The 25857-nt window shown below is 41.9% G+C and overlaps 1 protein-coding gene and 1 long non-coding RNA gene across 6 annotated transcripts in view; both read left to right on the top strand.

Moving 5' to 3' along the window:
* Positions 1-200: 200 nt before the first annotated feature.
* AVL9 (AVL9 cell migration associated) overlaps positions 201-25857 on the top strand; it is a 37683-nt gene continuing 12026 nt past the window's right edge. Inside the window, exons 1-11 of one of the 5 annotated variants that reach the window (XM_023751060.1) lie at positions 201-437; positions 6580-6700; positions 8649-8734; positions 10379-10450; positions 13226-13315; positions 14253-14319; positions 15936-15976; positions 17125-17163; positions 19178-19247; positions 19532-20067; positions 24822-24956. In XM_023751060.1, the coding sequence (XP_023606828.1) occupies positions 435-437; positions 6580-6700; positions 8649-8734; positions 10379-10450; positions 13226-13315; positions 14253-14319; positions 15936-15976; positions 17125-17163; positions 19178-19247; positions 19532-20067; positions 24822-24956 (1260 nt within the window). In that variant the 5' untranslated portion in view covers positions 201-434. Of the gene's footprint in view, positions 438-6579; positions 6701-8648; positions 8735-10378; positions 10451-13225; positions 13316-14252; positions 14320-15935; positions 15977-17124; positions 17164-19177; positions 19248-19531; positions 20068-24821; positions 24957-25857 lie in introns of those variants that run through there. The other 4 variants (XR_002828379.1, XM_014452772.2, XM_023751058.1 and 1 more) reach the window with 4 other exon arrangements.
* On the top strand, positions 1461-2825 carry LOC106696504. Its single transcript, XR_001347457.2, has 2 exons — positions 1461-1901; positions 2573-2825. It is a non-coding gene; the product is annotated as an uncharacterized LOC106696504 (long non-coding RNA).

The raw sequence follows: 25857 nt of genomic DNA, 5'->3' as shown, positions 1-25857 counted from the left end.
AGGACGGGAGAAAGCAAAGGAAATTCCGCCCTACTCTTCCCCCCCCCCCACGCCCCCGTCCCATCTCCGTTTCCGTGGACTTTCTGGGTGCCCACCCAGGGCGGGAACCCGCGGAGGGGTCAGCACCGGGGCCGCGTGTGGAAGGGCTGGAGCTCGGCGGGCTGCCGCACGGGTGCCGGGTCGGTGGCAGCACCTGCCGCGGTGACACCATCCACTTCCTTTGTTTATCTTGGGAGCCCTGGACTCCGGCGTCCGGGGAGGTGGGCTGACCCCGCCCCGCCTTCCCATTGGGCCTCGGTTTTGCTATTTGATCTCGTCCAGCTCCTGCCTTTAGGTGCGCGGCTGACCGCCCCAGCTCAAGCGCCAGGAAAGACGTGTGTTTACCGAGCGAAGCCATGTGCAAATACCAAGTCATTTTTAAGCTGCTTCACTGAATGGTAAAGGGAACAATGGCACCTTTGCAGTCTGTGCATTGAAGGCGAGGGGACAGAATAGAAACAGGGTTAGAGAATGAGCCCACACACTGGAAGGCCGTGATGCCACAGCGTGCTAGCGAACAGGAAATTGTAATGTTTAAAATATCGAAAATGCTCATTGCTGCCACTAAGTAATGGACCATTTTCCTTCTTGTATGTCACAGGAATATAACATTTTAGAAGATGTCTATGGGCAGAATTTAAGTTCGTTAGAAGGATGATAACAGAAAAAAAATGATGGAGGAAGTGAGAAGATGGTTGTGTTTGTGTTTTAAAGACTGCTTGCTATTCCTTATCTGTCCCTCGGGTGGAAATGGCATTGAAAGAGACCACAGAGGAGTGGTGTTATTCGGTGCCATATCTGAAACATTCCAAGCAGCCATAGATTATAAGGTTTTAAAATGTGACCCTATATTTACAGGTGAGAGAACAGATATTTGAGTTTGCATCATGGCATGCAAGCAAAGTGTTCATCATCATTAGATCTTTAAAGTTCACAGCTTTCATCTTGTCCCTGTATAACTTCCTTTGGATACGGGTGCAGTAACTGAAGCTTGCAGGCAGTAAAATGATCTCGCCGAGGTCACACTGCTCGACAGCCCAGGAGTCAGACTTACAATCGCTCTGGCACGGCCTGTGTTCATTCTGCGGAGCCATGTGGCATCTAGGTGTCTTTCCGGGTAAAGTAAGAAGTGGCAGCCCCACTTCAGAACCAAACTGTTTTAAAGACAAAAAAAGAAGGAACTATTGGTAGGAGATACAATGAGATCTTTTCATTTTTGCTGTCATCTGAAGTCGAGATTAGTTATTATGTTGTATATCTGTTTTATGGGCAAAAGGAATATAATTTTTATTTCCAGAGAGGAAAAATTACTTTATTTTTAATATATTTTTATTGATTTCTGAGAGGAAGGGAGAGGGAGAGAGAGAAATCATTGATCGGCTATCTCCTGTTCAACCCACACGGGGGATCGAACCCACATCCCGGGCATGTGCCCTGACCTGGAATCATCCTGGTTCATAGGTTGCTGCTCAACCACTGATCCACACTGGCTGGGCTTACTTTACTTTGGAAAACAAAATTTAGTGCTGCTTGTTGCTTGGAGATTAAAGACAACTGTACAACAGATTGTGAGATGAAAGAGGCACTTTGGGCTGAAGTAGCACCCTGGCGTTTCTCTGGATGTGTCTGGTTTGGGGTTTCAGCACTGAGGTTTAGAATGGTGACTGGTTCTGTAAAATGAACACTATGCTGGGAGTCAGGGTGTCCTGGCCTCATAGCTCCCCGACCTCCAGCAAATCCAAATTGCTGATTTTTTCTGTACCTTATTTCTTCCTGAGAAGTTTAGACCTGGCGGGAATCCTTAGAGATCATCTACTCCATCCCTCTTAAATTTACAGATGAGTAAACTGAAACCCAGAAAGGTTAGTTGACTTAAGCATACTTACAGCTAATTTGGTGCTATCAGGAAAACCAGAGCTGGACAATAGTTAAAGCGGTAAAACCAGATTTTATTCAGAAAAGCTGTTGCAGGAGGGAAAAAGAGATCTCAGGATAGAACTAGGCTCGATTCTGAATACGACAGAAAAGTGGGAATTTATAGGCAAGGAGCAGAGTGGGGGTGGGTGAATGGGAATTGACTACATCAGCGGTGAAGGGGGGTCTCTGGCTAAACCAAACAGGATTCTTGCTAAAATCAGACAGTGCAGAGACAAAATCAGTATGTCAGATGTTTCAGAGCGTCTAAGTGTGTAAGATTTCCCTCGGGGTGTACTCACCAATTACGGTCTGGTCTCCTCCATTTTAAGACGGTCCTTCCAGGTGCGGGGCACTGAGTGCGGGTCATGGACCTGTGACTCTGACTTCAGATCCGGTTAGATAGCGGGAGGCCTTCCCATGTTCCAGATGCTGCAGGTCATGCTCATCACCAGTTCTTTCCGTGCACTGAGATGATTCATAGCGAAAATTCCCAAACTGGGTGTCATTTCCCATTTTTAGATCCAAGGGAACCAAAGCAAAACCTTTGTGTAAAGAAATGGCTTGCAGCAGTTGCAGGGCTAATTAAGCACGATAACTTTGCATTGAATCTCCGTAGGCTCTTCTGTTACAAAGCTGCTCTAGAGCGACTGCCATGATGCAGGAGTGAGGTCCACTCACGTGGACCACAAGGTTAAAGCTCTCTTCCAATACAGCCCTGCTGAGGACCCCCAAGCGAGGCATGTAGACAGATGTCCCGTCATCTTGTCTCCAATTTTTTTCACCTTTGAGGCCTTCAGATATATTTTAATGAAATATGTTTTAATGAAAAATTCCTCCATTTAAATTAAAATGAACATCTAGTAACTTTATCACTTGGCCATTTTTTTTTCACGTTTATTGGGATAATTTGTGGGAGTGAATTCTTTCGTAGATAATATTAATTTCTAATGTGATAATTCTAGTTGATGGCTATACTTCACATTTAGAACACTTTTTTAAGTGAGTGAAAGTACTACCCAGACATCTAAAATAGTTTTGAGATATTTATCTATTCAAATTCTTTTCCTGAAATTTTCAAAAAACTTAGTATTTAGCAAAGGACCCTTCTTCCTTAAAAACTCATCTGAAATTAGTCTTTGACACAATATAATTTATGGGCTCCTCCTCTGTAGTAGTTTGCTTGTTATACATTGTGTGTTCCAGAGTTTTATTTGTCCTTTATTTGCTTTTTGGCACTAAATAATATAAACTATTTGTCAGATTAGTGTATTTTTTGGCAAAATAATATAATCAAATGTATATCAATTAAACCTTTTGGTTCTTTCATAGCTTGGAACTTTTTTTAAAACACTCAAATTAATAGGGAAAGCTATTTTCCAAAGTGATATCTGAAAAGTTGGAATTATTACTTGATTTTTGACCACTGTTCTGATTTTGTTCTGTTCATGGTTTTGTATACATGGCTAGACGTTTTAATTCTTGAGTGAACTGGTTTTATCAGATTGTACTTCTTCAAAAAGTAGAATTATGAAAATACTAGAACTCGTGTTTACACTATTTCCAACGGTGAGTAAAGCAAGTAGAATGAGGGAGTGAACAATATATTTTCCTGTTGGTCTGAGTCAGCCCTGGGCAAACTACAGCCCTAGGGCCTGATCCGGCCCGTTTGAAATGAATAAAACTAAAAAAAAAAAAAGACCGTACCCTTTTATGTAATGATGTTTACTTTGAATTTATATTAGTTCACACAAACACTCCATCCATGCTTTTGTTCCGGCCCTCCGGTCCAGTTTAAGAACCCATTGTGGCCTCGAGTCAAAAAGTTTGCCCACCCCTGGTCTGAGTGGTCCCATCCCGGGCACATCTCCTTGGGTAATAGGATGTTGTGTTGCAAATTCAGGGATGGGTTGTGGAGATTAGGGGCGGGGGGGGGGGCGGGGGGGGGTGGGGGGTGTTATGTTAGGGTGATATTGGCCAGCTCTGACCAATTCAGGTTTTGGTGACAGATGGCTGGCTGACGTATGGAGTTTTGGCACCTGCTGCTGATGGAATCCTGTGGTGACAATGATGAAACACTAAGGAGTACCCTTTGTGATTCTTGTTGGAATAAGCAGGCCCTTGGAACAGGAGAAGAAACTTTGGAGAGTTAGAGGTTAGGGAAGAATAAGTCCAGAGATGTTTTAGCTACTTGTGAAGCAATACTGCCTCGCCCCCCTCATCCCCAGCACTTTTATTTCTTGAACTTTCGTATTTTGGTGGAGGTTTCTTCCTGATGTTCACCATCCTTTTCATATGTTGCGACGATGAACATGCCTGGCTTTGGAGGGCTGCGATATTAACATGTAGAGAGTGGAATAGTTGTCATTTAGGCCTTGGCATCACAGCTAAGCAGCGTGGGTGTCAACATGAATAATGGAAATTTAGAAATAGCAGGAGGATGCTTTTGTCCTCTTATAATCTTCCCCAGTAGCTGGAAAGTGCCTACATTTCTTTCTTTGGCTTAAGTCTTCATCTCTAGTGAGATGCTTATGCATCATGGGTAACTCTTTCATATTATTGTGATTCAGACCCTTTGCTGAGCTCAGCCTTTGCTAGAAGGTAAGGGAGGGCTGCAGAAGGCTGTTCTAGGGATGGGCACCACAAGAGGGAGACAGAGATGGACAGGGAAGAGAGTGGGGAGGATCTTCGATTCCTTCCTCCCATTCCACCAAAAAAACTAAAAAACTAAACATCCACCAACCCCAACACACCGATACAGCTCCTCTGCTGTTATAAAAATTGGTATTTTAAACAATTTTTAAGTCATATTCCAGCTGTTTTTAAAAAGTAACATTTCTTATCGTAAGTAATATATATTCACTGTAAATAGAAAAGTGAGAAAATATAGAGAAGAAAAAAAAGAAAACTAGCACTTAAAGTCCTGGAGAAATCTGCTCTTCACAACTTGGTGAATATCCTTCCCGCTTTGTTGGGTTTTGCTTCTGAGAGCACTTTGTTAAAGCGGGGACAGTGGGGCAAGGAAGGGCTGAGGGCAGAAGCAGCGACAGGAGAGGGTCTAGGCGGGGCTGCTCGGGCTCTAGCAATGCAATGGGCTGTCACTCACTGGAGAGTCAGAGGACAGGGGCCTGGGACAGGCTCAGGGGCTTAACCTGGGACAAGCTGTCACCGCCCATTGCTCCCCTGTTTGCCAGTCTCGTGGGGTCCCTTAGAGTTTCGGAGATACACACCTGTGGGGAAAAAGAAGGGAGGGGTAAAGGGTGGGCAAGCTCCCAGGAGGGGGGACACACTCCAGTTATTTTTTATGAATAGGCATAACTTTTTCCAAAAAATATTTTATACTATAATGAAGTTTTATGATTTGCCTTTTTATGTAACAATATACCATTAATATCTTTTCATATTAAGAAATACTGAATTATAACATTATAATACTTTTGTTTTTAAATATATTTTTATTTATTTATTTTTTTGAGAGAGAGAGAGAAGAAGGGAGAGAGATAGAAACTCAAGAGAAACATTGTTTGCCTTCCTCCTGCACGCCCCCTACAGGGGATTGAGTCCAGCCTGCAACCTGGGCATGTGCCCTAACCGGGAATTGAACCAGTGACCCCAACTGAGCCACACAGGCCAGGCTGAATTATAACATTTTAAAATAGCTAACGAGTATTTTATTCTGCCCTCCTCTCCAAAACTCTCATTGGATTAACAAGAAGAATTAGAAGCTCAGAGAAAATGCTAATAAGCCTGGGGATGCCAGCACCTGGGGGCACATATTAAACACTTTGTTCTTGCCCTGGCTGGTTTGGCTCAGGGGATAGAGCGTCAACCTGTGGACTGAAGGGTCCCAGGTTTGATTCCGGTCAAGAACACATGCCTGGGTTGCTGGCTTGGTCCCCAGTGGAAGACGTGTAGGAGGCAGCCGATCAATGATTCTCTTTCATCATTGGTGTTTCTATCTCTCTCTCCTTCCTTCCTCTCTCTGAAATCAATACAAATATATATTTTAAAAAAACTTTGTTCTTCCTATAAGACACAGTGTTGAAGAGACTTCATTGAACTTTCATTGGTCAATTCTCAATCTTAAAAAATAATAATAAATCTGAAATGTTGCTTAATGCCTCCTCACGCCCCACCAATCCCCCATCAAAACCATAAACTTGAAGGTCTAAGTATTGGGAGTAAAGGGGCCAATGGATGGGAAGCAAACCTAGATCTTGGCTCACTTCTCAGGCTTCTTTGTTGGACTTCCTCCTCCACTCTGTTCAACAGGATGTTGGGTTTCCTCAGGGCTCCATGGCGTCAGTTACCACTTATCTGATGACAGCTCCCAAATGTACATCTCAGCCCACTCACTGCCACCACCGCCCTCCTATGCACATTAAGATGTGGCAGCCTGTTAAATCAGAAAGGGAGAGGCGTACAAGTCCTTCTTTTACTCCTTGTTTCTTCCTTCCCTTCCCTCCCCCCCTTTCCCATAGGTCTGCTGATAATGTCACATGACATCAGCAAGTGTGGCTTGCCCTTACTCCTGTTCTTCAGCATCTAAAAGCATTTCTGCCTTTCAAGATAAAATTCTCCCTTTGATCAACAACCTTTGGCTAACAACATTCCTCTCCATTTCAGGTGGAATTCTCTTACCCGCCCCTGATTCCAGGAGATGGACACGACAGCCCCACCATACCTGAGGAATGGAAGTACCTGCCCTTCCTGGCCTTACCAGATGGCGCACACAACTACCAGGAAGGTACATGAACAGGCGGTGGGGCAGTTAGTGTCATTTTTTAAATTTGACAAGACGTCTTAGATGCTAAGTACTTTGTAAATGAAATGCCTTTGGCCCTAGCCGGTTGGGCTCAGTGGATAGAGCATCGACCCACGGACTGAAGGGTCTCGGGTTCCATTCCAGTCAAGGGCACGTACCTCCGCTGCAGGCTTGATCCCTGGTCTGCCCCGGTCACCCCTGTCAGGACACATTTGGGAGGCAACCAATCAGTGTGTCGATGTGTTCTCTCACATTGATGTTTCTCTCTCTCTCCCCTCCCTTCCACTCTCTCTAAAAAGCAATGAAAAATATCCTCAGGCGAGGATTAACAAACAAATAAATACATGAATGAATGAGAGGACAGTTGATTGTGCTTAATTATAAAATGTTTAAAATCTGGCTGGAGCTGACTCATGCTCTAAAGCAGCGGTTCTCAACCGGTGGGTCGTGACCCCTTTGGGGGTCGAACGACCCTTTCACAGGGGTCGCCCAAGACCATTGGGAAACACATATATAATTACATATTGTTTTTGTGATTAATCACTATGCTTTAATTATGTTCAATTTGTAACAATGAAAATACATCCTGCATATCATATTTACATGACGATTCATAACAGTAGCAAAATTACAGTTATGAAGTAGCAACGAAAATAATTTTATGGTTGGGGGTCACCACAACATGAGGAACTGTATTAAAGGGTCACGGCATTAGGAAGGTTGAGAACCACTGCTCTAAAGGATCCAGAGGATCTCCAGCTGAGCTCCAGGCTTGCATTGTAACGGTTGGTGAACCTTGGCTTCTCTTGCCAGGAACCTGGCCAAAATAAGTGATTAGCTAGATTAGGATGTTCATTGCTGGTAGCACTTCCTGCATTTATACTTCAGACTCCTCTCAGGCAAACGTAAGGCCTCACCTGCACCAGCAGACTGACTGGGGCTCTGCCTGCAAACTTACAAGGTCGTGCCCCAGTGCCCTCCTGGAAACAGCGGCACTGCTTCTCCACCCTGGGCCACTGTCATCACAGCGCCCTGCCTGAGAGCCTGCCTGCGTGTGCAGACCAGCAGCACCCCAAAGAGCACTGCTGCGGGCTCAACACTGCCTCCTGCCGCCCGTAATGAGTGCTTTGGCAGGCTTCGTGAAGAACGACATTTTATCATGTAGGAGAAGCTCTACCAAAAGACTAGGTTGAACTTGGTTGGATTACCTGTTTAATTTTCGATGAAATGGAGCAAATGTTACTATGCAGGTTAATAAACTATAAATATCGTATTTTAACCTTGCAGATGTTTTTATCCCAATTTTTTGACTTATGAACACTTTTAAACATACAGAAAAGTTGAAAGACTAGTATAGTGAATATTCCACAGTGTTCTTTGTATTTGTGTTTGTGTACAGTTTTGCCTGTACTATTTGAAAGTCGGTTGTAAATATCATGACACCTTAGCTCTTATTACTTCAGCATGCATCGCCAAAAATAAGGTCATTCCCAGGATAATCAATATCAGTATCACAGCCAAGAGATTTGTCAGTAAGTCCGTAATGCCACCTAATGCCCAGGCTGTGTTCAGATTTCCCCAGTCGTCCAGGAGTTTCTGGCCAAGAATCATGCATTTCTTTTAGTCTCTCAATTCTCTATTTTGTTTTAATCTGGAAGAATCCTGTATAGATCCAAGTATTTTCTGAGATAAGTGATCGTCGTCCCAGTGAGACCTGTTCTGATTCAGCCTGCTGTGCTTTGGTGATGGGTGTGTCCTGTAAGGCCGTGAGAGGAGTTCTCACAGCCGGTGGTAGTGATGCTAGAAGGAAGTGCGCACGGGTTCCTGTTACAGTCTTGTTTGTAATGACTGCATTGTAATAACTTCAGTGTCATTATTCACTCATAAGGGTAATCACTTTAGTATCTACTTTTTTCTGTGTATCTCTTAGATACTGTGTTTTTTCACTTGCCACCCAGAAATGGAAGTGGAGCCACCGTATATGGTATCTCTTGCTATCGGCAGATTGAAGCCAAGGTAAGACAGTTACAGTGAACGACAAAAAAAACCTTGAAAATTCTTTCTTAGCTATTGCCCACCTAAAATGTAAAATTTGGGGACATGCATATGTGGGACCTGTGATATTGTTTTAAATTTTTATAAACGGTTTATAGCTGTTTGCCCAATAGTAACAATTTATTCACATAAATGTCTTTGTGAGTTGATATGGGTGAGTATAATCATATTTGTATCATATAATATTTTGCACGTTGTTTTCAGATAGTGATACCAAACTTAGTCATTTGTCTGCAAAATACTGTATTTAAATTTCATGGTGTCCTTGAACTTCCTATTTCTAGTGTTTGGTGTATAACTTAGAGAAATGGAGTGGTAATGGGTGTCTTTTGTTTTTTTTAAGCAGCATTTTAGAAGTAGTAGAAAGTACTTAGAGTCGCTCCAAACTACTTGCCCGTTATCTTCATTATCTATGGCTAAGATTGTGATCATTCTTAAACTACTTGCCAGCTTAGTAGCTCTAATTAATAAATTCACGTGCACCACAGTGGGCAGCTTCCCCTTTTATGGTTTGCTTCTGAGCAGCCTGGGGTTTTGCGGGAGGGATTCTGTATGGTAGCTTTGTGCATTTGATTTCTTCACAGACTGTTACCCTTACACGCTTTTCTATGAGATGAATTGAGCTACTGTCCTTTCTTGGGAGCCTGTTCGTTTACTCCCTCTCCTCCCCTACCGTTTCATCAGCAGTTCCCATGCTCTGCGTAACCTTGAGGTGGCAGTTCATACTGCCTGTCTCCCTCCCCCGGGTCTGACCCACTCCCGAGTATATTGGGGCTGCCCTTTCCTCCAAGTTTTTCTAGCCTCTTCTGATGACCAGACAGATAAGCCAGCTATCAGAGGGGCCCAGAGCCTAAGAGAAGGACTTGAATTCCCTTTGAAGGAGGTGGGATCTGATGAATGAATCCAAGGTAGAGAGGGAGACAAGGTAGAGAGGGAGAAACAGATTGAGGGAAGGCTCCACTCCCGGCTTCATGCGACCACTAGTCCCCAGTGGTCCTCAGGACAGATCCCGGGAGCTGCCAGGCAGTGCACAGGGAGGCCAGGCAGTGCACAGGGAGGGAAGTCATTCTCACTTCCCTCACAGGTTGTTTTCTGCGAGCGGAGAGCAGGAGAGAGCTCGCACGGTCATCCTCCGGATCCTGGAGGCATGCGTCCCGGCTCAGAGCTGGCTGCAATACCAGCCTCCAGAACAGACTCCCGGTGCCGAGGACAGCCACCTTCACAAAGCTGTTTTGTCGTCTCTTACACTATCTCCTTCTCACCAGAAACAGTGGTTCCGAAAGGGCAGCCCATTTTACAACCGGAACAAGGATGGTTGATTTGCATTGAGTGTGGCAACTTGCACATAAAGTATTCTCCGTCAGACTGTAAATTCCGTCATAACACAGACTGTCTCTCACTGTTCCCTTCGTCTGCCATATTCCAGCACGTAGTGCCCTGGCCGACGGACACTTATTCATCCAATGAACATTTTCTGAGATTCTCAGTAAATGCTTTTTGAATGTAATTAACCAACTGCAAGAAATGTTTTTTCTATCTACTTGCTATTTTTATGTTGAAGAATGGTTATTTTTAAGTATTTCTAATAATGACTATTTGTAATAGGCGTTGAAAGTCCGGCATGCAGATGTCACCAGAGAGACCGTGCAGAAAAGCGTCTGTGTTCTAAGCAAGCTGGTAAGAGACCAGATCGCTCCCTGTTAACGTGTTTGTTAAACTCTCATGACAGTTTCCCACTCGAGGATCAGCACTGTTAGTCTAAGGACAGATCCAGAAAATATATTCAGATTCTCCAGTGGCTCAATATTTAGGCTCCCGCAGCTCCTCTTTCTCTTTGCCCTTCAGCAGTTTCATGCTCATTTGCCCTCCACCCAGAGAAGAAGATCTCATAGATAGGCTGTGGGGAAGGAGGTGGCACTTGATCGAAATGTACATTTCATTTATACATTTTTGTTTTGTTCCCAAGACTTTGAATAAATAACATTTTACTAACATTCAAAGTACTATAATCATATTCAGATTTTATTGACGATACTAGAAGTGCATGACTCTTTTATGATGAAATTGTAGCCTTAACCTGCTCTTTAAAAACTGAAAATGTTTGAGGAAGGGAAGTGCATAATGAAATGCACTATAACAGTGCTTTAAATTGCTTCTTCTGTGTACAAGTTGATCAGATACAAGTGTATCATCATTTTAACTTTATTTTTTAAAGGAATATATAACATTTACTTTTTTATATCTCTCTTCATTAAATCACGGAAAAAAGTGTGATGTTCCACTTTTATTACTAATGGGATAATAACACCTTTACCAATAACACCAGATACCTAAGCCTACCTGTAATATATAATACCAAACTTCCTTTGTGGGGAAAATCCAGATCTCTATCATGTTAATTACCTTAGATCTATATGATTACTGAATACAGACAGTCCTCGGGTTACATCGGACTAGACGTATGTCGTTTCGTTGTTGTGTCGCCATCTCCCATTTATTTATATAAAAAAAAAGTTCCGTCATTTTGACGTATGTACATATATGCTTTATGTTTTTTATTATTTATTTACCACAAGTAAAGGTCAGGAATTATTATCTTTCTTTCAAATTTTTTTTGCTGTTTCACTTCATTTCCTGCTGTGTATGTGCTCCATATGAGTGACGTAGGTGCTTATGTAGGTGGGTTCAGACTTACAGTGAAAATCGCGTTACGTTGCACCGTAGGAATGGATCTCTGACGTAACCCGAGAACCTACTGTATAGATGTTTCTGCCATTAACCTAAACCAAAGATGAGAATATTTTACTAGCTTAGTCACCAAATGTGTGTAGACTTTGTTCAATTATTTCTCCTGCAATTATCCAATTTCTTATACCCACAGACAATTTAAATGTAGTTTGTTTAATATAAGTTGAGTTTTGCAAGAGATAATTTATCTTGGTTTTTATTACTAAGTTTAAAAACAAAGAAAATATCTGAATAATAATAATAATTTAATACTTACTGGCCTTAACAATAAGATTTTGAGGATCAGAATATTTCTTCCAAGACAGTAATTTTAAGTATAGGGCAAGAATAGTCAAGGAAAAGAATGATTATAAATATCAGGAAAGTGGTAGATTGCTAACCTGATCCGTGTACAGTTTCTAGAAGGGTGGCCTGAAAAATATACATCAGTGAAATACTTTTTTTTACATTGGGTCAGATGACCAACGAAAAGAAAGCATAGGAGTACTAGGTATTAAAGCAAATGCGAGGTGTTGAAAAGCTTACTCAGTAATCATTCTTCAAAGAACAGTTATAATGAAAATAAATGTCATTTATCTAGTGCCTATGTGTCAGGTATTAATTCTATATCAGACACTTTTTAGATATAATTGTCATTTTAGATATAATCCTCGTACCAACTGTGAGATATAAGTATTTACTGTTCTCATTTTACAAATAACTATACATTTCAGAAAAAACGATGTCTCTCGTAGACATATAACTACTAAGTGGTAAAATGGGCTGAAAACCCGTCCTGTCTGTCTCTAGACAGGCATGGGGAGCGGGGAGAGCCAGCTCACACTGAGAGGGTCGGTGGTTCATAGTGCATGGATTAAAATATGCTGACTTTATACGCAGAAGGTAATAATGATATAGTAGCAGGAATACTGGGAGTAGTGGGGGAACTATTCCAGTATTACCTGTCTTAATTAATTAAAAAAATATATGCAGCATTGGTCTCTGCATCCTAAAAAGGACATAGAAATCAGAAAACATCTAGAAAAGAACATTAAGAGTAAAAGGATGGAAATGGTAAGAGAGGGTCTTAAATAGAAGAATTAAGAACTAAGGAATAACTTTGTCCAAGTATATAGAAAAGTATCATGAGAGAGGACACAGACTAGAGGTAAGCCTCCACAGAGGACAGAAAACGGAAGTGTAATTGTGGATGTTCAACTAGCTGTAAGAACTGGCTGCTTCTAGGATGGTTAAATGTTTCCACAAGCCAGCAGAACCGTGTGCGGAATTAGACTGTGATTCGAATCATGAGAATAATAGCTAATATCTGTGTCCTTCTGGGTGCCCAATACTCTACTAAGTGCTTCCCCCTGGTTGTTTGATTCTGAAAGCAGCTCCTTAAGGTGGTGTCTTTTCGGATACCCTTGTTCGCAGCAGCCAGCAGGTGTGCAGGGGTGACGTGCCCAGTTGTGCAGCTGAGTGACGGGGAGACCCAGGAGGTTGGTGCCCACACTCAACCTCTGCCCTCTGAGTGGGTCCGGCACCCTCAGCGCAGCCAGGCAGCTAGCAGGAGTGAGGTCAGGGCTCTCCGTCGTGAATAATAGGACCCTGACGTTGAGAGTTACTAACTTCCTTCTTCCTGTTCTCTTCAAGTTGAAAGGCCGTGGGGTGTTTGTTTTTAACTCTTATCATACTAATGGCAGTTTTCTTTGTTTTTTCTTTAAGCCTCTCTATGGCTTGCTCCAAGCAAAACTTCAGCTCATTACACATGCATATTTTGAAGAGAAGGATTTTTCCCAAATTTCCATTCTAAAGGTAAATTTGTACCCCTCTACAGATGTGTTTGGCTGAAGACGGATGAATCGAGTAAATCCTGTCAGTAATATTGTGAAAGATAATCACGTATTACCTTAAGAAAGACATTCTTCTTTGAAAATAACATTGAAGGGATAGGGATCGGCCCAAAATGTACAGTTCATACTTATTACATGCAACCAAACTGCCTTTTATTAGGAAATAATGCAAATGACTGCGACTGACATAAATGTTTCTATTAATAAAAGCCCTTTTGCTATGGCATTGCTTCTCCAAATCTGCTTGTCTTATTAATACCCTGCTCAGGATGCTTATGTATCCGGCTTCTGGCTCCTAACCCCATTGCAAAACCCTGGAAAACTCCATGACTGTTTCATTGAAATGGAGAGCATGTTTTCCTCAAGGCTGCCATGAGTAGGTAGAACATGGGTCTCTCATGGATTCTAGTGAGACTAGGACAGTTAGGTATTTATCAGGGAAGTAGGGCAATTTATCCAGGAGTCCTTAGCACCATGTGAATGAATCAAGGTCTAAAATGTAGAGGCAGGGATGGAAAGAGCAAGGCAAGTCTTCAGAGAGACCTGGATTGTTTCTAAATTTAGGGCCTGTCCCTAGCCAGTTTGGCTCTGTGGATAGAGCATCGGTCTGCAGACTGAAGGGTCTGGGTTCAATTGTGGTCAAGGGCATATTCCCGGGTTGCAGGCTCGATCCTCAGCATGTCGGAGGCAGCTGATCAATGATTCTCTGTCATCATTGATGTTTCTATCTCTCTCCCGCTCCCTTCCTCTCTGAAATCAATAAAAATATATTTAAAAATAAAAAGAAATACATTTAGGGCCTGGCAAAACAAACGGCCTCAACTAAAGAACCAGTTTCTTCCTGATCATCATAGTTCTAATTCAGTGCCCAAAATGTCTAAACAGAATGTGTTTTGTAGGAACTCTATGAACATATGAACAGCTCCTTGGGAGGAACGTCATTGGAGGGGTCCCAAGTGTATCTGGGTGAGTAGCTTTTGACAAGTGGGAAGAAACGTCCGCAGTTCTTTTCGTTTGGGGCACCGAGTTAGTTGCATGTGAAACTTCATGATCAGAATTACATTTCCGTATGGATCTAAACTCTTCAACGTTTGATGCTGCTGCTTCCTTACATATCTTCTTAGCCAGTATTTATATTGGCAAAGGTTATAACAGGATTTTTTTTTTTTTACTTTTTTAAAATTGTTGACACTATTTCAGCTGTCCCCATTTTCCCCACCTTTCCCCACCTCACCCAGCCCCCACCCCCTTCCCTCTGGCCATGGCCACACCGTTGTCTGTGTCCAGGGGCTATGCATGTATGTTCTTTGGCTAATCCCTTCACCTTCTTTCATCCAGTCCCTCATTCCCCCTCCCCTCTGACAGCTGTCAGTCTGTTCCATGTATCCATGCCTCTGGATCTATTTTATTCATCAGTTTATTTTGTTCATTAGTATAACATACCTGTACCAATATTCGCAACTATTATTGTTTAAGGAAATTTCTGCTTTTCAGAATAACAATGGAAGTTTTTTTCTTTTCCTTACATTACTGCTGACCAGGTCAATTCCATGGTGTAACAGAGAGGGAGGGCAAGAGAGAAATCTGCTTAGCACTTTTCTATTTTAAGGTTTTCCAAGTTGGGGGTTTGTGTAATTTGCACTATTTGACAACCCAGAATCTGCCTTGGTGTCCATGGTACTCAGTGGGCACTCAGTAAATATCCTTTTCATAATTAAGACAAAAGTGATTTATGCCCACTCAATTCCTACTTCAGCATGAAGTCGCCAAACAGGTAGTTCAGTTTTGTAATCCTGAGCTGCAAAAGCTGGTAACAAAATTCCTATTCTGAGAACATATTTCTCTCTAAATTATTTTCTCTTGTCCTCTGACAAATGATCAGAGAAGACTGTGACTCAGAAATAATAGCCTATGGAGTGTAGTGAGCAAAAAAGCACGTTTAAATGATGGATTCCACCTTAGTACCAGCTTCATGCTCTCTAAGCTTGTGTCATTGGTAAGACGTTTGTTTGTAGAATGGGAGAAAGTGTTAGAGCTACACTGTCCATAGCAGTGGCCACTAGTGACGGGACTATTTACATTTAACTTCTTTTTTTTTTAAATTGATTTGAAAGAGACAGCGAGAGAGAGAAACATTGATTTGTTGTTCCAATTAGTTATGTATTCATTAGTTGGTTCTTGTATGTGCCCTGACTGGGGATCATACCTGAGCATCGGGCCAGGGCATGACTATTTACATTTATATTAGACTTAATACAAATTAAATAAAATTAAAGGTGAGGTTGTCAGTCCCACTTGGCACATTTCAAGGGCTCCGTGGCCACTGGATTGGGCAACCCAGATTTAGGATACTGCCATCACTGCAGACAGTTCTGCCTTTTCATCATTGCAGTGCTGTGTTTGACTATTAGTAATGTGATAAATTCTGAGTACATGTATACGTGATCAAATACTGTATAATATTTTAATACTTGCATATTCCTACTTTCTTTTTTCACCTGACTTTCCTTTGAGGAGAAAAAAACTTTTTTGACAAAAACAGCAGGGTGTAGTTACAGATTCCTTTTCTGTTAACTTTGTAGGTCTGTCTCCTCGGGATCTTGTGCTTCATTTTCGACACAAGGTATGTATTTAACTTCTGTCCTAAAAGTGTGCACATTTAACTGGGCAGATTCCATGTGCTACACGGTCAAATGCAGATTGTGGCATAACCACGTCGCAGCTCTTCTAAGACATCTCTCGTGATGACACAGAGCCGAAAGTGCTGGTAGTGCTTGTATGAGAGAAATTTCTAAATGTATACAAATACTGTCAGTGATATAGGATAGAGTACTTTTTTTCATTGTCTTTGTAATTTCAGGTACCACGAAGTTAGAGTGGGAAGACACATGTTTTAATCTTGCAGAATATTTTATTTGTTGCCTTAAGAGTGAAACATTTTCCTGTAGAATATCTATATGTATTACTCTGATCTTAGTACTGAAGCATGTGTTGACTAGGGCCTGCACACGTTGATCATTTAACAAGCATTTACTGAGTATCTGTTGGGTGAATGCTCTGGACATACCTATAATAATAAAAAGGTAATATGCTAATTACACCAGATGTCTTCCGGACATCATTCCAGATGTCCTTCCTGACGAAGCCAGGGTCCCGGGTGCCTGCTGGTGGCCGGAGGAGGGAAGCCCGGGTCGGGTCCCAGGTGCCAGAGGGAAGCTGGTGCTGGCAGCCGGGGGGAAGGAAGGCTTACTCTTTTTTTTTGAAATATATTTTATTGACTTTTTACAGAGAGGAAGGGAGAGGGATAGAGAGTTAGAAACATCGATGAGAGAGAAACATCCATCAGCTGCCTCCTGCGCACCCCCCACTGGGGATGTGCCCGCAACCAAGGTACATGCCCTTGACCGGATTCGAACTTGAGACCCTAAGAAGGCCTACTCTTGCACAAATTTTTGTGCATCGGGCCTGTAGTTCAGAAATAAATGAGTAGTTCCCACCCTTTTAGGAGCTTGCAATATTTCAAGCAAAAATGGCACAACTCCTTCAAAAACACAGTTTGTTAGAGATTTAAGTGGTTTCACACTTTTTAGAGGACACAGATAATATTTAATTTCTTAGTATAAATTCATGATTTTCAATGTAATTTTTAAAGCACTAATTATTTTAATATTATTAATTAAATGATATATGATATCTTTGCAGACAGGAAAAGGCAAATAAATAATAGGCTTGCATTTCTTATTTTAATGCAGTATTTCTTTTTTTGTTTAGGTCTTAATTCTGTTTAAATTAATTCTTCTTGAAAAAAAGGTGAGATTTGGCAGGATGGAATATTTAACATTGATTGACATTTCTTAAATACTATATACACTTAAAACTAATAATAAAGTATAAACTAATGTTTTTGGCTATCAAATTATGATGAGCTGAAGCCCACATTCTTTTTTATTTTATTTTATTTTATTTATTCTCCACATCTTCATCAATACTTGTCATTTTCTGGGTTTTGATAGTAACCATCCTAGTAGGTGAGGCAGGATCTCCTGGTTTTGAGTTGCATTCCCAAATGATTAGTGAGATGGAGCACCTGTTCAGGTGCTTGTCAGCCATTTGTATATTTTTCTTGGAGAAATGTCCGTTCAAGTCCATAGCCTCTTTTTTAATCAGGTTGTTTATTTTTTTGTTGTCGAGTTACAGGTTTCAGACTTTTTTATTACAACCCATAATAAAAAAAAAAATGTTTTACATGGCAACCTGGAGCACACATGGATATATGTATCTGAAACAAAAGTTTTGCAAAATAATACTTAGCCTAGTTACATGCAATGGCATTTATGATAAGATAAACTTTATCTAATGTGGCAAATCACCCTACATTCTTTATATCAATTTAATAGAATAAGGACATCCTTTTTAATGCAAGATTTACTTTCTTGCTTGCAAGCTACTCCTTAAAGAAGACCAGTGTGTAAGGAGAACACAGTTGTGGGCGCTATGCTTTGTGAGATAGCACTTTAGTGTCACTAAATGATGTAACTGTTTAAAAGAGAAAAAACTCACCTAAGCAAATCTTTGCTTGGTTTTTTTTCAACTAATTTAATTATTACCAGTATTTCAATGCAATAGCTAACTGAATCCTGTTTCAGATTTTTTCCTCAATTTTTATTCTAAAAAATGTCAAGCCTACAGAAAAGTTGATAGAATAATAATGTAGTGAACACTTTTACACTCTTCATCTGTATCTACCAGTTGTTAACATTTTGTCACTTTTGCATTATTGCTTTATATATGTTTGTTTCCCTCAAAATCATAATAATTTTAAAGTCATTTGTAGATATCATGATACTTTATCCCTGAATACTTGAGGATATATCTCTTAAGAATTAAGGGTATATACCTACATAACTAAAATATCATTTTTAGGTTCAAGAAATTTAACATTAATACAATCAACGATACCTAATATCGAAGTCCATTTTTAAATTTCCAATATGTCATAATAATGTCCTATAAACTGGTTTTTAAAAAAATATATTTTATTGATTTTTTACAGAGAGGAAGGGAGAGGGATAGAGAGTTAGAAACATTGATGAGAGAGAAACATCAATCAGCTGCCTCCTGCACACCCCCTACTGGGGATGTGCCCGCAACCAGGGTACATGCCCTTGACTGGAATCGAACCTGGGACCCTTCAGTCCGCAGACTGACGCTCTATCCACTAAGCCAAACGGGTCAGGGCTGGGTTTTTTTTTTAAATCTGAGGACCAAAGTGGTGGTGTGTCTTCAGGGTACCACTTCAAGGGGCCCATAACTGTACTATTTAAATCTTGATTGTTGAAAGTATTACATATGTTTCCTTTTTCCCCCCATTGACCCCTTCTAGCCCACCCCTGCTCCCACCCCAGGCCTTCACCACACTATTGTCTATGTCCATGGGTTATGCATATGTGCATACAAGGCCTTTGGTTGATCTCTTCCCACCCACCTCCTGTACTATTATTATGATGTGAAGTTTGATTGTTTGATTAAGGTGGTGGTTGCCAGATTTCTTCATAGTCAGGTACTTGGTTTTCCCTTACAATTAATAGATTACCTATGGGATGATGAATTTGAATCTCTGTGAATATCCTGTTGTCCAGCAATCCTTCACAATAGTTTTAACGTCCACTGGTAATTTTTACCTGGTGATTTTCTAATTCTGTCATTAATTAGCTGTTATTCTTCTGTAAAGAAGAGTTTTGTCCTCTCTTTCTCCCTCTTTTTTTTTTTAAGTATCATTGTGGACTCTGATGTTCTAATTTGATTGTCATTGAATCCATTTCAGGTTCTCTTTTATATTTCTCCAGTGAATAAGTTGGTGGGTGCCCTGATGACTGTGTTATCCCTTTTCCCAGGTAAGAGGGTAGCAGTATCTACTCTTTCTGTTGTTTGGCTTGTGCTGGAACTTTCCGTGGTCAAAGTGTTGAAGGATAAACTCATCAGGGTTAATATACATTTTTGTTTTGGCCGTAGTTTTTTTTGTGTTGTCTGACATTTTCATTATTTTTATTGGAATGTATGCAAGCGTAGCTTTTAACATTTTTATAGGAGAGTTCTGCTGCTTAGAATAGAATACACAACTCTTACTTTCTTCCTCCTCATTATAAACTAAGCTGTCCTCCCATCTTTTATGTTCTAGGCATGATCGAACATGGTCTCAGGGACTGTTCGCAGTACAAGCCTCGAAAGAGCATGTCTGAGGATGCTGGGCTTCAGGAAAACAACCCCCCTGCAGATGACTTCGTGTCTGTGTCTGCTCCTAACATTGCATACACCAACTCGGAAACTGTCAAGAAAATCCCGACAGGAAACCACGGTGGAGATGCTGCCATCACAACGGAAGAACCTTTGTTCCCAGGAGAAGACAGTAGCAAAGGGCAGGGACTCGGTGAGACCAGTCCGTATTTGAAACCTCCTTCTCGTCCATCTCCAGAGTCTTCAGAAAGTGACTGGGAGACCTTGGATCCTAGTGTCTTAGAGGAACCCACCTTGAAAGAAAGGGACCAGGTGGGGTCAGAACAGACAAACTCATTTCCCAGGGAGTCGGTGCCCTCAGACAGTGCTCCAATTACTGTACAACCTCAAGCTAATATGGGCCAGGTGGTCCTGCTCCCAGGGCTAATTTCCGGTTTGGAAGAGGACCAGTATGGCATGCCCCTGGCCATCTTCACAAAGGTAAAGTGTAATGTCCTTAAAGACTGACAGCGTCCTTTCAGAATTTAGCTTTTCGTGTTGCACGCATTTTCAGATCTGAAAATTTTCCTTGAAAACTAAAACACATACCAAGTGTGTACTGTGGTGGCATCTGTGACTATAGTTGAAAGACTATAGGGAATTAATTCAGGCGGTTTTGACTGGAAAGAATTTGGAATCTTAGTAAATGTGAGGTCAGCCATCACTGAATGGGGTCTGCTTTTAATCATTCAGGTTTATCTGTGAAAAAAAGGTGAATGGAGAAACTCTAGACAGTTTTTAAAAAATATTTTTATTGATTTTAGAGAGGGAGAGAGAGAAATATCAATGATGAGAGAGAATCATTGAACGGCTGCCTCCTACACCCCCCCTACTGGGGATTGAGCCCGCAACCCAGGCATGTGCCCTTGACCAGAACCCTTCAGTCTGCAGGCCGATGCTCTATCACTGAGCTAAACCAGCTAGGGCTAGACAGTCTTGATTACACTTAATGAATATATATCAAATACTACAATTCCAAAAGCTGTAATCTTATAAGAAAAAACTGCATAGATGGCTAACTTAAACATTAGTACACCTCACAGATTTAGTGTTTTGGTTAACTTGCCTGTAAAATTATGTTTTATCTTTTTATGAAAAACCATTCAAAATGTATTTGTAATTTTTTATTTATTATTTCTTTTTGCAATTTTTTAAATAACTTAAACATGACATAGGGATTAATAAGAAAAAAACAAACCAACTTATAGGCACAGACAACAGTATGGCAATTACCAGAGGGAAAGGGGGTGGGGGGAAGTAGAAGAGAGTAGAAGGGGGATAAATGGTGATGGAAGGAGACTAGACTTTGAACACACAAGTCTATAGATGATGTATTATATAGAGTTGTGCACTTGAAACCTTTGTCATTTTATTAACCAATGTCACCCAAATAAATCCAAAAAAAATTTTTTTAAGTGAAACTTTATATATATAAAAGCCTAAGTGACCGAACGACCGTTAGACTGTTAGCTATGACGCGCACTGACCACCAGGGGGCAGACGCCCAATGCACAGGCATGGAAATATGGAAGAGACTGATGAATCTCAGAGGGAAGAGGGGGAAGGGGGAAGAGATTAACCAAAGATCTTATATGCATACTAGAGGCCTGGTGCATGAAATTCGTGCACAGGTAGGGTCCCTAGGCCAGGCCGGCTATCAGGGCCAATTGGGGCCTTCCAGATACCGGCCAGAGCCTCCCTTCCCCGGCTGCTGGCCAGGGCCTTCCTTCATTCTGCACCGCCCCCTGGTGGTCAGCACACATCATAGCAAGCGATTGAACTCCTGGTCTCCCGGTCGAACTCCTGAGAGGGCACTTTGCATATTAGGCTTTTATATACATAGACTAGAGGCCCAGTGCACTGATTCGTGCACTGCTGGGGTCCCTTGGCCTGACCTATGGGGATCGGGCCGAAACCAGCAGTCCAACATCCCCCGAGGGGTCCTGGATTGCCAGGCAGAGGGACCCCATCAGTGCACGAATCCGTGCACTGGGCCTCTAATATAATAATAGTAATAATAATAAGACTTTCTACGCTCTTCCACATCAATCTTAGGATCAACTTAAGTTCCCCCTCATCCAGGTTGGCATTTGGATAGGGATTACCTTTAAACGCTAGATGAATCTTGGGGAGAACGGGCAGCCCTGCAATAAAGAGGCTCTTGGTTGGTGAACATGCTTATCATCCCTGCCCAGAGGCCAGACGAGGAGTGGTGGTTGGCCCTGATCAGTTGTAGCCCTTTCCAGGCGCAGGAGGGAGGGAAGGCGCCCTGCGTTTCTGCTGCTCTTAGCAGATCAGCTCTCAGTGGTTCTACCAGGTCTGCCAAGCTCAGCGGTGTGTGTGGTGGGGGGTGGGGGTGGGGGTTTGACTTGTTTTTTAATTATGGTAAAAAACATGACATTTACCTCTCTACCATTCTTAGTGTGCGGTTCGGTAGTGTTAAGTTATATTCACACTGTTATGCTATAGATCTCCAGAGCTTTGTCATCTTGCAAAACTGAAAGTCTATACCCACTAAGCACCAACTCCCCATTCTCTCCTCACCCCAGCCCCTGGCAACCCCCCTTCTTTCTGTTTCTATGAATTTGACCGCTTTAAATACCTTATGAGTGGAATCATAGCAAATTTATCTTTTTGTGACTGCCTCCGTTAAGGCTGAGTCATATTGCATTGTAAGTACACACCACGTTTTATTTACCCACCGTCCTTCGGTGGACATTTGGGTTGCCTTCATGCTGTGGCTTTGTGAATAATGCTGCTGTGAACGTGGGTATGCAAGCAACTTTTCATTTTTCTTTTTACCATTATACACGGCAGCTCCAAATGGAAGCTAAAGTACCCTAGGAAAATGGAAAACGGGGGTGGGCTTGGGTATAGAGGCTGCTTTTGTGAAAGACCCAAGTTCTTGCTGCCACTGTGTGTTAAAGGCTGTTAAGAGGTTCAGGCTCATTTGATCATTTTTTTTTTTTAAGTAATGATAGCAAAATGTGAAAGCTATTTTGAACTAGTGTTTTAAATAATCTTATAAATCTGTAATACTTGTACATGGTTCAATATTCAGATGGTTCCACGGCATCTGCAATAAGTCTCCCTGTCATTCCATCGTCCCTGCTACTCACCTGCCTCTCCACGGGCAGCCACATCCTCAGTGCCTTCTGTTTCCTTCCATGGGTGTGTCATGCGTAAACAAATGCAGAGGTCTTTTTCCTTCCCTTTTTACACAAATAGGAGCAGACTAGCCCTATTTTTATGCCCCTTATTTATTTATTTATTTATTTATTTATTTATTTATTTATTTTACAAACTATTCATTGGAGATGAACTTCATCGCTCCTAATCGTTGCAGGGTGTGTTTCATGGCACAGATGATGTTTATTCAGTTCCCTGTTCATGAATAGTGAGGGTTCCAATCTTTTGTTGTAATAAACAATGATGCAATAACGAACTTCCTTACAAATCTGAGCAGGTGTATCTGTAGAGTAAATTACAAGAAGCGTGATGCTGGGTCAGAGTATGAATATGTATTTTTTTGGTGGTGGTGGTGGGTTTTTTTTTTTTTTCTTATTTACTTTGAATATGTATTTTTAAGGGATGTATTTTTCCCATTCTTAAAAATCTTTGAAGTATGGATTTTTAAAAAACATACTTTTGAGTTTTCATGATTTTAGAGACTTGGCCAAGATTCCATTGTTGAGATAGACTTTTCTGTTCTTACAGCATAAATTATGAATGTAATACTATGAGCAATTAAATTCTCTTATTACTGTTTTGCGGTATAAATCTCTTGTAAGAATTGGCCGTTCTGAGGGTGCCTTTAGCAAGGATTCTCAGTGCTAGTTGGGGGAGTGAGTATTCTGTTTGAAAGTCCATTCACTACTATAATATTTATGTTTAGCAACAGGGAGCTGGGGGCGAGGGGAGTCTTGTTTTCCAATACCTATCACACAAAGTGGAGCGTGAACCCCGAGCCCTGGCCAGCCCTCTGGACTGTTCCTGCAGGAGGAGCAGGGGTCCTTTCAGCCTTCAGTCACGAGAGGGCGTGGGTACAAGCCCCATGCTGAGTATCTCTAATGCATAGACGTGGATTTCCTTTTGCTGCTCTTAGTTAGCATTTTATCAGGCAGAGGAAGAGATTGTCAAGACCAAGAATAAAACCAGGTTACTAGACCATATTCCGACTTTTGGAAGTCTCCTCTCCAACAACACGTGTGAGGTCCAAGGCGCACCCTAGCTGCGGTGCAGAGCATGCAGCAGCAAAAGGCACAGAGAGCTCCTGCCCTCATAGTCTCATCTTGTGACGTAAACAACACAGCATCCAGGAAACAGGTCTGTGTTTTTAGAAAAGTGATGAGAAGTTTAAAAATAATTAAATAAAACTGTCACAGAACTTGAGATTGAAAACAAGTCCAGGGTTTCCGCAAGCCCGCCTCCCTGGCTTCATCCACAAATCGTGCCACCTGGTGACAACCCAGCTCCATGTCGAATCTTTCGGCAGAAATCCCATGTCCTCCTCCGGAGCATCAGTCCAGTGTTAACACCCTCACTGCCCGGAGATACGCTGCTTTTTGCACACTTACCTGTCTGCTGTGGTTTGGCAATTCAACTGTAACTTTCAGGGCAGTGAAATTTTCAAATACAATTCCAATGGAAATTAATTAAATACTCAAGTACTGCCAAGTGTCATTTTGGCTTTCAGCATGTAGGAGCAAATATCTTGAAATATTTTTGCATAATTTTTAACAAGAGGGAAGACACTAAAACAGGATGATAAGTGCTGTGTGCTTCTCATACTCATGCATCAGAGACTTTGTGCAGAGACGGGTAAAATGGTACTAGACGAGCTAACAGCTTTCTGCTGAACAACAGACTTGTGAATGGGCTTCATATTTCAGTTCCTAAGTGAAAAAGTCCGGCTTGTTAGTTACTGTGGAGGCTTTTAAGTTGAACCGAGAACAAAGTGATCGAGGGGAGACAGCCTTCCTGTCGGATGGCCTTGCCGAGGTCCACCGTCCGTGCAGTCACAGCCCGAGGGTGCCGGGAACATGACTGCAGGGAGCCCAGGATGGGCAGCGTTCGGGGTGGCGAGGCGGTGGGAGAACACCGGCAGCTTCTTGTCCTCCCCTCGGCTCCCTGGGCTGGCAGGGGAGGTGATGCTTCCGGCTCTTCTGACGCTGTGTTACTCTTGTGATCCTCAGGGATACCTGTGTCTGCCTTACATGGCCTTGCAGCAGCACCACCTTCTCTCGGATGTCACCGTGCGGGGGTTTGTGGCTGGAGCTACTAACATCCTTTTCCGACAACAGAAGCACCTCAGTGACGCCATCGTGGAAGTAGGTGTCTGTCTGAGTGTCCTCGGCGCTGCTGGGCCCTGGGGTCCTTTCTGATTTGGAATGAGGTGGGCAGAGTCCTAACTAATAACGGCGCTAGCTGCTCCCTGCGCCGGGCATTCTGAGCGCCTCAGGCATACTAACTGATCTAACTCGCATGACCACCCACATGGTACATCCTGTTACTGTTATACCTGTGGGAGCAAAGGGTCAGAGAGATCAAACAGCAAGAACAGTGGGGGAGCCAGGACCCCAAACCCAGGCAGCCTGGACCTACTACAGTCTTACAATTAAAATGTGCTTATTGTTTAAATGATGTAAATACTTCTAGCCTGTGTAATATGCTTCTGAGGTCAAGAGCAAGGAGCTTGAGATAACTGTTGGACATCTTATCAGTATAGAAGAAGTTAAATCATTTGTTCAACTTTACAGTTGAAGTAATTTAAATGGAGGAGAGGGGGAGATTAAGCCATCTTAAGGTTTTTAGAAAGTACCAAACATGCTTCCTGGGAAGATGTTTATAATATATAAACGAAGAACTGGAGTGCAAAGCTTTAGGTATTATGAGTTTGAGGAAGAAAAACATACACCGACCATCCAAAGGCGGAAGGGTACAGGTGGGAGCACCACGGAGCTGTTGAGGCAGCATTAGTAACATTCAGTTCCTGAAGTTAGTTGATAAAAATATTCCAGAGTATCTGTGCACTCAAAGAAAAAAATTAGAAATTCCCCTTAATTGCACTCATTTCTGATTGTGCAATAAAGGTGACTCACACTTCCCCAAATAGTACAATCAACATGAATTCCTTTTATAATTCAAAATTAAATACTTATGCATGTTTTCTGAAAATAGAAAACGAGTACTTTTTAAGTATAGAAAGAAAAATGCTTGTGTGAAAGCCCG

The sequence above is a fragment of the Myotis lucifugus genome, unplaced genomic scaffold (assembly GCF_000147115.1).
Source record: "Myotis lucifugus unplaced genomic scaffold, Myoluc2.0 scaffold_18, whole genome shotgun sequence".
NCBI lineage: Eukaryota > Metazoa > Chordata > Mammalia > Chiroptera > Vespertilionidae > Myotis > Myotis lucifugus.
This window is presented reverse-complemented; position numbering and strand designations above follow the sequence as displayed.